Source organism: Filicampus tigris, chromosome 5, assembly GCF_054856515.1.
Source record: "Filicampus tigris isolate MCC_2025a chromosome 5, RoL_Ftig_1.0, whole genome shotgun sequence".
NCBI lineage: Eukaryota > Metazoa > Chordata > Actinopteri > Syngnathiformes > Syngnathidae > Filicampus > Filicampus tigris.
The window spans coordinates 21,951,922-21,966,183 of NC_141221.1; the positions used below are offsets into that span (position 1 = coordinate 21,951,922).

Below are 14,262 nucleotides of genomic sequence, written 5' to 3' on the forward strand. Positions count from 1 at the left end.
AAGTATACACATAGTTGTAGTGTAGCCTCCCCCCGGGGTTTCCCAAACAATTTAGCATTTATACTTTTGATGATTCTGCCGTAAACATTTAGAAATCTATCTTGGCAGTAAAACTTCTGACTCGCCATCTGCCAGTCTGCAAGTTCAATACCTATAGTCGATGGCAGTACATTAGGTGAAATGCGCAGTGCACATCCTGATGTGAGTAAGTCAGGAGGAGGATTTTGGGAAAAAATGAACAACCGGTTAACACAAAACTTTGTTGAATGGTGTCCAAGGAGCTTTTTGGAAAAAGGTCAGGTTTAAAACGTATTTTCACTTTTTGGCATTACAGACCGTTTGATTGAGGCCATATCTGGCAGGTGTGGCAAGGGTGGCAGTTGCAACCACTTTTGTATTGCACATTGCCACAATCTACAGCATTATGGGGTGGAACGTTTTTTAAAAAACGGCAAAACCAAGCGATTCAAGCATTTCGGCTCAAAACACAGCCTATATGTGTATTCACACAGCTACGAAACCTCAGACCCCTGCAAACAAATCATTAGACGAGGTCAGTTGCAGCTTCTGGTGTGATGTATAAAATTCTTATGGGACTGTGACAATTGCTTTCAACACAACAAGGCTGGAAATGTGAGTCTCTGGTGTCAAACTTCACACCTCCCTGAAAAGTAGGTTTTGATAGGAAATGTGAAAGGGGCTGAGATGTTAGCTGGTCATGTTAAAACACTGTCGGAACACAGTTTGAATACCGCAGACTTTTGTATCAGGAAAAGGGAGATTTTTCCATCCTCCTCTCACTTGTGCTGCATTTGCAAGACATTAAAGTGAATGAAATGGAGCACCCATGGCAGTTGCTGCCAGGCCTCAATCACAGTACAGTAGATTGACTGAGGAGATACGGAGCCGGGCTGCAAATCATGCATGCACCTGGCGTAACTGTACATTTATACGTTCATCTTTTTTTTTTCTTAACAGCAGACGAAATAGCAACAGCTGATTATTATGTCAAAGCCAATGACAAACTCAGCAAAAATACATTGATTTTTTCCTAGTATACTAAAAATCTGCAGCGAACTGGTCTTCAACATGACAATGGAGTCACTGTTGCAGGTAGCATTACACCTGCCTTTTGTTTTCAAAGTGGCTTTTGTTCGACGTGTTGTTCTGTCAACTCAAACATCTCCATAGAAAACAGCTGGAACTGTTTGTGCTTGTAAAAGCTTTTGTTAGTTTGATCCCATAGGGCGGGCGAGCTTTGGGCCGAAAACAGAGGCGGAGTCAGTGTTGTGAAAGAATAGGAATGTGTCATTTCCCTTTGACTTCGCCTCCCAAATGTTGCCATTTAGAGACAAAATCGTCATGGCTGGCAAGCATGTGTGAAACCACTGGGTCACCAAAAGTAAAAAGTTGACTCACAATGCAGGTCAACCTGAGGGACCTGGCCTTGTTTGTGACTGTTTATGCAAGTGCGTGTTTGTGCGGGACCTCTGACAGCTTGGTGATAAAAAGGTACCACAGAAGGTTTTGTTTCCCTGACTAATACCCACACACAGTGTAACTCTGGCTTAACCACTGTGCACGGATTCACACACTCTGCTCCATGCTACATTATCACACACAATAATGTTTGCTTTATTGCAGAACAGAGCTGTATGTGCTCAAAGTTAAAAGGGAGCAAGTGATCCAAACACTGTACGGAAAGTACGTACTTTATAACTCATTGTACAATGCACTTGTACAGAATGTGGCTGAAATGTCAATCAACCCTGTTCAATGTTGACGATGATCAGTACAATGATTGGCGCCCGCCATTGGAAGGTCCAGGCCGACCTCGTCCCCACGCATGGCACGCTCCTCTCTGGACTGCCACTGAGCAACGAGACCGAGACGGCCCGTGTGACCCCGCCTTCTTCTCGCGGATCCCGTTGCCTCTGAGGCGACGGAGGTGAGCGTGATGTGAGTTGTAGCAGCGGGCCATCCGACAAGCACCGAGTTTCTCATGCTCTGCTCAAAAAAACAAAAAGATAGATAATAGAAGATTATTTTTTTCAGTCTCTCTGTGCGGCCAAATGGCCTGTGGCCTCGTACCAGTCGGCGGCCTGGCGGTTAAGAAACCTCATTTATCCAAAGTGCTTTTGTTAGAGGGTGGGTATATTTAGTGTAGAGAGTTTATAGGTCCAACATCAACATTGTGAAATATGCTTGCACAAAATGAACTACCACAATGGTCAATCAAACATTCTGTTTAATTTTGATTATTTATTTTTTTGTAGTAAATAAACTCCATTATTATTGTAAGGTAATTGTTTGGTAATTAATAATTATTTTAAAAATATATATATAAGTACTGGTGGCCAATCCTTGGTGTAACCCTCCAGAGGCTCCAGCTCAACACTGACCCTGAACAGGATAAGCATTAGAAAATATGTGCGTCTGTAAAACCTGGATTTGAGTCCTCCTCTGAGTCCTGGATCTGTTCGCTGAACTCAATCAGTCCAGGATATGAATTTGTGCTTTTTCATACCGCATAACACGGATTACTCTTGAAGCACTGCAGCTCTTAATTACTCACCAGTGGGCAGCACATTTTGCGTCATCTGCATGTACAGTAATTATATTAGCATTATTGAACTCTTCCATTGTGTCAGAGGGCCAGCATAAATCAATGTGTTCACTGCAGCTGCTGTTGAAGTTGGAATGCAGGTCTGCTACCTCATTTGGGTTTGGAGTGAAGGGGTCTTAAACTAGCTCAGCAACACCTCTTGTGATGTGGTCTAAAAGTGCTCCGTTGCATGCGGGTGCCTGAATGTGTGTCAGTTAAATATTGCCGAATGACAGTTTAGCCGTCCGACTGAAATAGAACAAGGTCCTCTTACATTTAGAAGATATAAATATTTCTCCGTCTTCAGTGGACACTTTGTCTTTGTTCTTTGCAGCCGCGACAAGGTGGAGCTGTAATGAAGTAACTGCTGGGAATTTTGCATTTTAAAAGTTACTTACAATCTAGATACATCAATTTGACTTGTGCTTCTCTAGATCATATACTGGAAAGAAACTATATTGTCAGGAGCGTCCTCTATAGGCATGTCATTTTTTTCTGAAGGTGTGAGTTGAGATTGGGGCTCTGATTTAGAACAACATCCGATGCCCAAAAATACACACCTATGTTAGTTCGCTGTGGTTCAACTTCACATGTGGTAATGAAGACTGTGTGCAAGTGCTTGTACAAACACTAAAATGACCAGGAAATGTTAATTTCAAGAGACACTTTTATGTGTTAGACATGTTATAACTAGTGATACCAGTATCTGGTGTCTGGTCTTCGTAAATATTCTCTGATACTGTTTGCGCTGATACATCACCAGCCTGACATACACGCTCCTGTAGGAGCCATGTCAGCCACGAATGATAACACTTTTAGCCGACTGTACGTTAAGTTGTGCGAAATTGGATAACAAACTTTCAGTGCACCCTATAAATTTTGGTGGCGACTGCCAAGCGCGGAGTTTTGCGAGCCCTGTAAGCCATGCCGCTTCACGTTAAAATCGTGTTGCTTTCATGGTCCAGAATAATTGATACTTAGACGTTCATATATTTTGCCGTGTAATGAGTTTGTTGCAGCTTTTGTTCATCGTTATGAGCTCAAAATGTGATCAATGAAGTGACATTATGCAGGAAACACATTTTTTCCTGCTTTGAACTAATTTGCAGTTGTTTTTGTGCTGTGCAGATGAAATGTCATTGTAAGTTAATCCCGTTTTATCGTATTTTGTTTGTTTCTACATTATTTTTTCACCCGTTTGTCGATTAATTAATGCTGGCTTGCTTTCATGTTTACACTATCACTCATGTAACAGCTGCGTGGGTTACGCTCAGGTACACTTTGGCTAGGTTCACACCGCTGGTCTTAATGCTCAATTTGGATTTTTGGGGAAAAAAACAAATGTTTTTGTGTAAGCATTCACATTATACAGGTAGTCTTCGAATTACAACATATGCGACCTACAACATTTCGACTTTATGGCGCTCGTGCCTCTTCCTCTTCTCTTTTGTCCCCAGCACCATAGTGACTACGTTTACATGCAGTTAGGACTGCCACAAACGATTATTTTGCTGGTCGACTAATCACTAACAGTAGTCGCGATTAGTCGACTAATCGGATAATATATAAATCAAGCTGCTGCTCTTATAATAATCATCATTCACTTACAGCTTAAATTCTCAATGGACAATCTAATCTTGAAGACAAGATGAAAGTACATTCAACTTTTATTAAAGTTTGCAACTTAAGCTATCATTCCTGACATGTTTATAAATAAAAGAACGACTTAAATTGATGGCGATACTCTGGCCTTAAAATTTTTAGCTGTAATTCCATCCATCCATTATATATACTGCTTATCCTCACAAGGAGCCTATCTCAGCAGTCTTTGGGCAGTATGCGGGGGCCCTGAATTGGTTGCCAGCCAATCGCAGGGCACACAGAGACAAACAAACATCCGCACACTCAATCACACCTAGGGGTAATTTAGAGTGTCCAATTATAGCTGTAATTCTTTAGTGTGTTTTAAAATTGAACCAAAACTATACACTATGCAGAGTTGCACTAATATAGTGAAATTATCTATGAATACAAAAAGAAGTACTTGTATGCATATTTCACTCTTCTTGGGCAGCAAGACTTGACCCCCCAGCTCCCAGCACTCTCCCTCGGCCCACGCGGAGCTCATTTTGGGCTACGGATAATGACAATGTCTGTCTGGCGGTTCAGACTACGGTCGCATTGCAAAAAACCCGATACGTATCCGATCTAGGACCACATATGAAAGTGGCCCAGGTCTCATTTGAAAAAATCGGAATTGACGCGTTCAAAATCAGATACAGGTCGCATATAGGCAAAAAAATCCAATCTGGGTCTCATTTGCCTGCAGTGTGAACCTAGCCTTTGTAAATGAAAATGAATGTTTATTTCTTTCCGTCCAGTATTGTAAAACGGATTAGTAGGGGAATTAACAATATTGGAATGCTTTATTTAACACACGCTATTCAATCTCAGTTATTTATTTATTTTTTTGAGGAGGGTTTCTAATTGCATGTGATTTTGTCTTGTTATACAATTGACGTGTCTTTAGGCGATTTGGATCCCCGTCAATGATAATAACATAAGGGGATGGTGTGACATATAAAGACCTGCTTGTGTGAAAGCATTTTTGGACATCTCTGTACCATTACAGGCACTTGAATGGGTCGATAGGAAGTGTGACTGAAAATTACATTACTAGAAGCCTCGTGTGGTTGTGTAGAAACTCACAGGGCATTACAATTATAGTTTTAATTTCATGAGCGATCTCTCCCGCATGACTGTCTGACATTTTCCTTTAGTTCTGACAAAAAGTCAAGCTTTTAGAAGTGACCTTCACTCTTCCAATGTGGCATTTAGCTTTCATCGAGGGGACTTCCACTTTATGGTCCTTTTCTGATATTTGAATGAGGAGAAAGAGCTACTCAGACCATCTCTGCTGGCATTTATACTTCTCCACTGAAGCTTCTATTGACAGCAAGATGATTTCTGGTGCCTTTTCATGTGTTAATGTGTTAATATATATGGACACATTTGCCGGGTTTACATGGAGCCTTGCATTCTGATTAGAATGGATTTGAATGACCAAACGGAAAGAAAAAGCTCCATGTAAACACCAGTCGGGATAAAAAGGCTGAACCCGAATGGAATTGGGATTCGCAGGGGTGGTGTACCTTTCGCCAATCCGAACAAGCACCATATACAGTAAACAGTTCAATCGGAATATCCAGGCTGCGTCCGGTCTGCACATGCTCAGTCTTAAATCCGTATTGACTTGAAAATGGTAGCATCCTATCAGAGCTTGTCTGACTGATTTTCGACTGAAAATGACATCCCCACCAATCACGGCTCAGCTGTTTTCTGAAGCTGAGCCATGATTTGTCATTAGCTGAGCCATGAGCAACAGTGATGTGCTTTTCAGTCAACAGAAGTGACAAAATGGCCACCCCCTGAGATGGCTAAAAACGGGTGGATTATGCTGCTTAACCCATATTCCACAAACGCAATATTAATCAGAATGCCATTTTTAGACTAGTGAAGGTACATAGAACATATTATTTCAAATAATTTTCCGGGGGGTTGACTTCCATTTTAACACTTTGTTGACAGCAAACTGTAAATGAGAGACAGTGCAGAGCTGTATATAGTTGCTATATTCCTATATTGTCTGCATAAAAATTGTACTGTCATGTTGACATTTCTACATCTGAAGCGCACTTGAATGTTTAATGGTGCAAACATTATCACTGCAGTGCACGTTTGAATCAACAAGGTAAATTGGTTGATGTGTTTCATTCAAGTGACCATGCGTTCTAATAGAAAAAAGCAACCAGGGGACTCCCTTTACAATATGAAGTAGTAGAATTATTATTTTTTTCTATCTCAATGAGACTACTTTAGGCCAATTAAATGCTAAATGATTAGTAGTCAAACACCTTCCCTATGACAACGTGCCTGAGGGGCTCATGAGTCCTTAAAAATAGTCGATAAAAAAAGCTCCAGCGAGGCTAAAGGCTGAACTTATTTCTTGTCGTCGGTTTTGATTGTGCACTTCGTCAGTTTTAATACCAGCTATATAACCTTGGAGGTGAAAATACTGTGATATAGTCGTTTAATATTTACAAGGACATAGAACCGGTTTGAGCTCAGCATCCCTGCTTTTTAAGCCTCTCCTCTCCAGGAGAGTCTTTCTTCTTAACCTGCTGCTAGCTTGTCATATTTTCCACCGTGGGCTGATCCGGCCTCAATAGTACTTCCATTCATTCATTGCAGTGAGGGAGGGGCGAGGAGGCTGCGCCCTAACGTCTGCTTAACTCCTCTCCCGGCGAATACGCGTGCACTTAAAACATTCAGACTCATGAACCGTTCATTTTCTTCGTGGCGCAAGAGCAACTGGGCTAAGGGGATAATCCAGACTCCCGGGAGGTTATGCAGAATGAAAAAGAGACTTGTTGCCCAGTGAAAGACAGTCGGCCTTTCTGTGTCTGCACTCTGCAGTCCTCTTAGTAAGAGCCATCATTCACGTAAAGATGTTTACAGTAACGCCTTCATGCTTGTTAGTGTGAAGTGAGGAGGGTGCCACACTGAGGACCTCTCTGCTGGTGTAACATGCACGACCACCGATCAAAATAAGATCGTCTGATCAAATTTGTTGAGCTATGAATATCATGTCATGTCTAGGTGATATTAGGCCTTTGCACAGCTCTCTCTTTATGATTAATGGCTCAGAGATGAAACAAGAGCCCGGAGGCTGAAAGAGAAACAATTAGCAGCGCAGACAGAATGAGCCTCTCACCCCCACCGTCAGCAACTGTCCAGAAAGTGCTGAACATTGGCAGTCACAAGATAAATTGTCCTCCAATTAAGTCTTTTTTTGGGCTAGAGTTTGTGTTATTTATAGCCCAGCCAGGTGGCTGCAATCTGATCAAAAATAGCTGCGCTTCAAAGGCATCCCATCATGTGATATTTTCTCTCCTGAACGCAGAGCCACTTGTGAAGAGCCTCACAATAGCATACACACACCCACGCACACGCACTCACACACGCGGGCACACTTTATTATTGTAAAGTTTAAACTCTGTCAGCGTTCGGAGCAAATTGGGCAGTAATTGTTACTTACTATAGGGAAAATACAGGCTTCACATTTTTGCGTTTTGTCGGTAAATGTAAGTTGGTCAAGTATGGAACGTTGTCTATATTTCTTTCTCATCAAAGCATTTTGCTTTCTCACCCTTAATTCAAATTTTGTTGTGAAATGAATCAACTTTTAAAATTCATATTGCGCCAATTCATCCATCCATTATCCAATCCGCTTGTCCTCACACGGGTTGCGGGCGTGCTGGAGCCTTTCCCAGCTGTTTTCGAGCATTAGGCGGGGTACACCCTGAACTTCTTGCCAGCCAATCGCAGGGCACACAGAGTCAAACAGACATTTGTTCTCACAATCACACCTAGGGACAATTTAGAGTGTCCACTTAACCTACCATGCATGTTTTAGGATTGTGGGAGGAAACCGGAGTACACAGAGAAAACCCACGCAGGCACGGGGAGAACATGCACAACTCCACACAGGAAGGCCGTGGCCGCATTAGTGCCAAATCAAAACATGTTATTTCATGGCACAATTTTAGGAGCACATGTTATAAATGTCCATAAAAAGAGCCAAATTACAGTGCATGAAGAAAGTATAATATTAACAGTTCTTGGCTTTTTCCACATTTTATGTAATAGTCTTACCCCAAAAGGGATTACATATGTTTTCCCTCAAAATTACACATTCAACATTCCATAATGAAAGAGTGAAAGAAAGTTTTTTTTTCTAATTGATTTAGGCAAAGTTATTAAAATAACAAACAATCACATTTACAAAGCTATTCACAACTTTTAATTGCCATGAAGCTGATAATTCAGCTCAGGTGTATCCTGTTTTCAGTTTGTTTTTGTTTTCTTTTAGATGTTGCTATTGCTTAATTGGAGTCCACCTGTGGTCAATTTTGTTAAATGGACATGGCATTGGAAAGACACATACCTCGTTATACAGAGTGACACAAAAAAACCGCAACTTTTTAGCAATCCAATAAAAAGAAGTCATAGAAGACAAATATTTTATTCATTGCAATTGAAACCATATGCTATTTAAGAAACAATGATGGAATTTCCTTTTTTTTAAATTTTTTTTTTTCAATTACGTCCTTTTAGATGGCGTCCTCCTGTACCAATTCAAAAATTCCCGTTTTTTTGGGTCACCCCACAGTGGTCTCACAGTTGACGGTGCATGTTAGAGCACAAACCCTAGCATAAAGTCAAGGGAATAATCTGGAGACCTCCGAAACTTGTGTTTCAACTCTGGGGAAGGGTGCAGCCCACCATCTGCCCAAAGGCTCCTGAAAGACTCTGAGACCAAGAGACACAAAATTCTTTGGTCTAATGAGACAGAGATTAAACCCTTTAGCGTGAGTGCCAGATGTCATGTTGAAAACAAAAAGCCAATACCATCCCAACCCTGAAGCATGGTGATGGCAGCGTCCTGCTGTTGGAATGCTTTTTTTTAGGAGGAACTGAGAGATCAATCAGGACAGAGGGAAATATGAATGCTGCAATGTTCAGAGAACTCCTGGATTAAAACCTGCTTCAGACAGCTCTTGTCTTCAGACAGGGGTGACCATATTTCAGCACACAGCCAACATATCACAGGAGTGACTTGAGGACAACCCTGTAAATGTCCTTGAGTGGGCCCAGCCACAGCCCGGACTTGAATCTGATTGATCATCTCTGCAGAGACCTGAAAACTGGCTGTGCACCGACGCTCCCCGTCCAGCCTCATGTAGCTTGAGAGGTGCTGCAAAGAGGAGTGGGTGAAACTGCCCAAAGCGAGAAAGAGCTGTTGCAAGCTTGAAGCATCATAATACTGAATACAAAATACTTGAGGCAGTAGTTGATGTGAAAGGTGCAGCAACAAAGGCTGTGAATACATACAATTAAAAAGAAAAAAGTGATTATATTGGTTAAAAAAAAATTACAAAAATGTTGTCGTTATGGAGGTTTTACAATTTTGTCGGAAAAAAAATGAATTAATTCCATTTTGGAATAAGGCTGTGACCAGCCAAATAATGTGGGAATAGAGAAGCACTGTGAATATTTTCCAGACGCACTATATTGTTTGGTGGAATGGCCTGTCATCATGATGCTCCTTGAGGTCATCGCCAATGTGGGTCAGCACATTACTTGACCTAGCATTGGACACAAATTACATCACGCACAAAGTAGCTGAGTGTCTTCAGCGCACAAGTGAGAGCGTTATGCTCGTGGTCCACAGGGGCGTGCAGACGGCGGGGCCCGGAGGTGGGCATTCCGTCAGACTGATCGTCCCTTTTGCGACTGATGGACCGACTGATGGACCGACTGACTTCACTTGTTAATATTTTGTTTGAGTGCTGAGTGTAACTTTAGATTTTCATATATAAGCACTCTACAGTAGCACATAAAGCAGCCTCAATGCCTGTTAAATTTAGGTCTTGACCACAATCTCATGGTGAGCTGATCAAGCTAGGTGACATAAAGCTAACAGTGGCTTTTTAGCGGGTTTGGAACAGCATCTCTGGCCTTTTTATTCCTTTTGAATGATTCTGGGTTGTTGCAGCCAGTGCATTGTGACTACAACAAAAGCCACAGCACAAAATTCATATCCAAAAAGGTTGCGATTGTGCTTGTGTGAATAGCTGGGTTCTGAGATGAGCCCCAGGGCTGTGTCAACCCTATTCCCACTTTCACAACATTTGGACTGCTACGATAGAATTTACAGTATGTCTACTTCCTTCCTGACACAGTCACACATTTATAGCATGATAGGAGAAGTGTGAGTATCTTTTCTGCATCCAAGCTAAATCTAGACGCCACTGGTTCTTGGGAGAGGCTCCAAACAGTGCCTTGGGCCGTTCTGTTAGGGTGAGTGGAGAAACTTGATGGTACTGGAAATGAGACAAATTGGTTTCTGGCTTAGGGGGGGAAGTTATATTGAGCAGAGTTTAAACTTGGATGCTTCTATAAAGAAAATTACGCTTCTGGGCTGTTGCCGATCACCAGAACTGGCAGTCGAGCTAGCGTTTTTGTCAAAAATGGACTCTGCAAATCATGCAGACTTATTATTGTATGACTATTATTGGAGGTATAACAAAAATTGCTTTGAGTGACACTATCACCGAGGCATATAAAAATATTTTTATTATTGTGTTTGTTGTGTAGTGGATCTGCACTACATCATACTGAGAGTGTTGTTAATAGAAACAGCTCTCAATATCACACTGTGCACTTGTACACCTCTACAAACTACAACTGCATAGTGAAAATGTCAATTTAAACTGAGCATTATTATCTTGGTAAAGCAGGCGTCAACAGCTTAAGCCCGAGTTTGACCATGCAACATTTTTTTCTTAACAATTCTATCACGGGCTAATTTGCATTTTCTCATTTCTTACGATATTGAAAGCTCATAGTTTGGTTTTATCATGGTCTTGGTGTCATGGTATGATAGCGATATCGTAGGAAAACCACATCCTTCCATTGTTTACATTTGTATACCTCCAAAACGCTCTTAGTGCTGCAGCAATAATGATGCTACAGTATGTTCACAATAACATTTCACAGTGAGAAATTCACAAAATTCACTCATTTGACATTATTTGTCATATCGTAGGGGTTGGACCGAAACCTCCTTTGCTATATAATTTGGTAAATGTCCTACTTTTCACAAATATATACTCTTAGTCACTCCACATGTGGTTATGATTTTGTCATATAATTGACCAATCCAAAGTGTTGAAATGGTTTTGGTTTCTTTGACAATGCATTAATAGTTAAACAAACATGCCGTTGTTGGGGTCTCCTGAAAAGTGATAATTTTGGAGGTACGTGGATTCCGCCCTACGCCAGCGATGCATTTTTTTTTTTTAAATAACATTCTTTAATCCAAAAATTCAAGTCAAGTCACAAACACAGGAGCACTCTTAAAATGAATGAACATTCTTAAAATGAATGAACATTTAAAACATTTCTACACACTGTCCCTTTAATAAAGGGAACATAAGTATAGAAACAGCCAAGTAACAACAAATTAAATACACAAATCAATTAACCTTGTCGTTAGTTTCTTTTTCTGCCCTTACTGATACGCTTACAGTCGGAGGGTTGTCTCATCTGATGATAGGTCTGATGCAAGGGGGGAAGCCGTGCAAAGCGGAGGACGGGCGGACGTGGCCATATATATATATATATATTTATTCGACACTCAGTATCCGAGACAAAAGATCATTTTCACAGTGATGTCAGACCCAGCTGTCATTTCCGTTCAATCACTTTCGGTTTCCAGCTCCGCTCAAGCTAATATATGATGGACTACAACCTGAACAAATTCATAAGTGTAATTTATAATGCTTTATTATTTATTAATATGGCATTTACTTTGTATTCAATGCAATGTTTTCTCTGGTGATAACAAAATGTGAGTGGACAGTAGTTGTCATGGTTACATGATTAAAATATACTTCAACCGTGAAGGAAACATATGTGTGGGTTTTTTTCTGAATACACAGGTCAGCAAGCATTGTCATAAGAAATCGGGGAATCAGCTACGATTTATACTGCCGAACTCCAAGGGCATATAGTTGGCATGTCTATGAAAATGTTAAGCTGTTTCAGTGGTTTAAGGTTTTTAACCAGGTTCTCTTCAAGGAAGGAACAGCCTCAATTTTTTTCTTGAAAGCTGTTAGTGGTCCACACTAAAAGACAATCACGGCTGCAAGCATATCATTTGAATAATTTGAGCCTACTAGTTAGCTGACTCTTATGCTTGTACCTCTACTTTACTTTTGATTATTCATTTGTGTCCATCTTTTCGTCTGCAAATATGGGTATGGCCTTCCGTCACATGAAAAGGGTCTACTGGGAGGGGATACAATATGGTCATCAATGGCCATGAATTTGTAGTTTTATTTCAGTCAGATGTGACGACACGGCCATGATTTAATGGCCCCCTCCTAATGCAACCCAGAACCCACCCAAGAATCAAATCTCCACCGTCTGTATGAAATGCACGTACCACTATACCACCTGTGCTTGGGATGGAATTAAAATGCATTGTGGACCTTAATCTTACCGGTTAATTGAGGATCCTTGGTCTCGTGTACAGTATATAGTTTGATCAAATTTGGAGCCTCGCCTTCCCAAGGACAAGCTGTCCTTTTTGCTTCTGTGATGATGACGTCGGAGAGTGGCAGATGATGCTGATAGAGATGATAAAACTGTGCTGCTTCAATACTCTGACTACATCATTGCCGTCCTTAATTGGCTCCCTGGTTGCAGCAAACACCTCCATCAACATTCCTCTTTCCTCTTTCAACATTGTCCATATAGTATATGGAATGAACTCAATCTTTCATCTAATAGCTAAGAGGACAACAGTCATTTATTTCACTGCAGACGGAGTCAGTGTTTCAAAATGAGCTACCCAAATATGTATTTGAATTAATAAAATAAAGAGGGCAAAGGAATAATGCAGATTTGTGTGTGTACTTTGTGTGCGTGTGTGTTTTGTAGAGATGACTCGACTTTTTTTTTTTTTTTTTTTTGACATATTTATTCATTTATTTATTTTCCCAGTAACTTGGTACTTGCTTGAAACAATTAGAAAAGGTTAAGACATTAGATTTGTGACTTGTACATATGTGACTTCCCCCCACCTCTTGGCCCAAGTTCCATTGGCTATTCATTGTCTAGCATTCATACAACTGGTGTTGTTTCTCCTCATAGTCTCATCAGTATGTGAATGTTAGTTGCTGCACTTTCCTTACATGACTGCATGCACCATAATCATTGTGAGGACAGACTTTGGCAACCTTTTTAAAGCGCTTTGGGTAACCCGTAAATATAGATTTGTTGTATAAACATTTAACAAGTGTTTTTTTCCCCCGGCATTGAAGCAAGAAGTGCCGTGAAAGTGATCTGTTTCTCAGTTGACTTTCCTCATAGATTTTGAAGGATACAATGCTTTTGTCTTTTAGTATGAGGAGAAATGCGCACACAATGATGTTAGAAGAGGAGAGAAAGCACTGGGATTCTAGTAGGTGGATTGGAGAGGATTTGGTCCTTGAAATAGAAGCACCTGTTCATCTGGGATTAGTAGAGAGCAGAGCTCTATTTTGGTTCAGCTGGGATGTACTCCCACCACACCCTGTGCCCTAATGACTGCCTCAGAGTGTATGTACTGTATATACTGTTAAGTAAATGGTTCTCTGACGTGAAGCTGTGGGCTGCAGAATGAATTATCCTTCCTTGAACCAACTGGGAGAAAATGCTGTTGTTAAAGCACTTGTTTGCGATTGGCCATCTCATACATGCAAATGCTTACATAATTGTGTTAATTACTAGTAAAGCTGTGCTGAAAATCAGCCACACGCTGGATGAAACCAGGTTACATTAAGAGGTGAATGGCCCTCGTGGGACTGGGCCTGAGGCAGGGTGTAGTGATAATGAGGTGGCGCGGACTGCAGGTGATAATCGGGTCAAAAGTATATAACATGTTTAGATTGCATTTTGAGTCACAATTGTGCAGTTGAATGTCATCTCTAACTAATTTTCATTGGCTGTTTGCGGACCGATTTCTATGGTAGGTTCTAGAGCCTACC

The 14,262-nt window shown here is 41.0% G+C and overlaps 1 protein-coding gene across 2 annotated transcripts in view; it reads left to right on the forward strand.

Annotated features, from left to right (window-relative positions):
• Nucleotides 1-14,262, forward strand: part of zdhhc8b (zDHHC palmitoyltransferase 8b) — a 64,245-nt gene that overhangs the window by 21,400 nt on the left and 28,583 nt on the right. The window contains exon 1 of one of the 2 annotated variants that reach the window (XM_086030128.1): nucleotides 1,816-1,959. The exons of the other annotated variant lie outside the window; for it this stretch is intronic. Within the exon in view, the coding sequence (XP_085886254.1) occupies nucleotides 1,958-1,959 (2 nt within the window). The 5' untranslated portion in view covers nucleotides 1,816-1,957. Of the gene's footprint in view, nucleotides 1-1,815; nucleotides 1,960-14,262 lie in introns of those variants that run through there. 2 annotated transcript variants of the gene reach the window in all.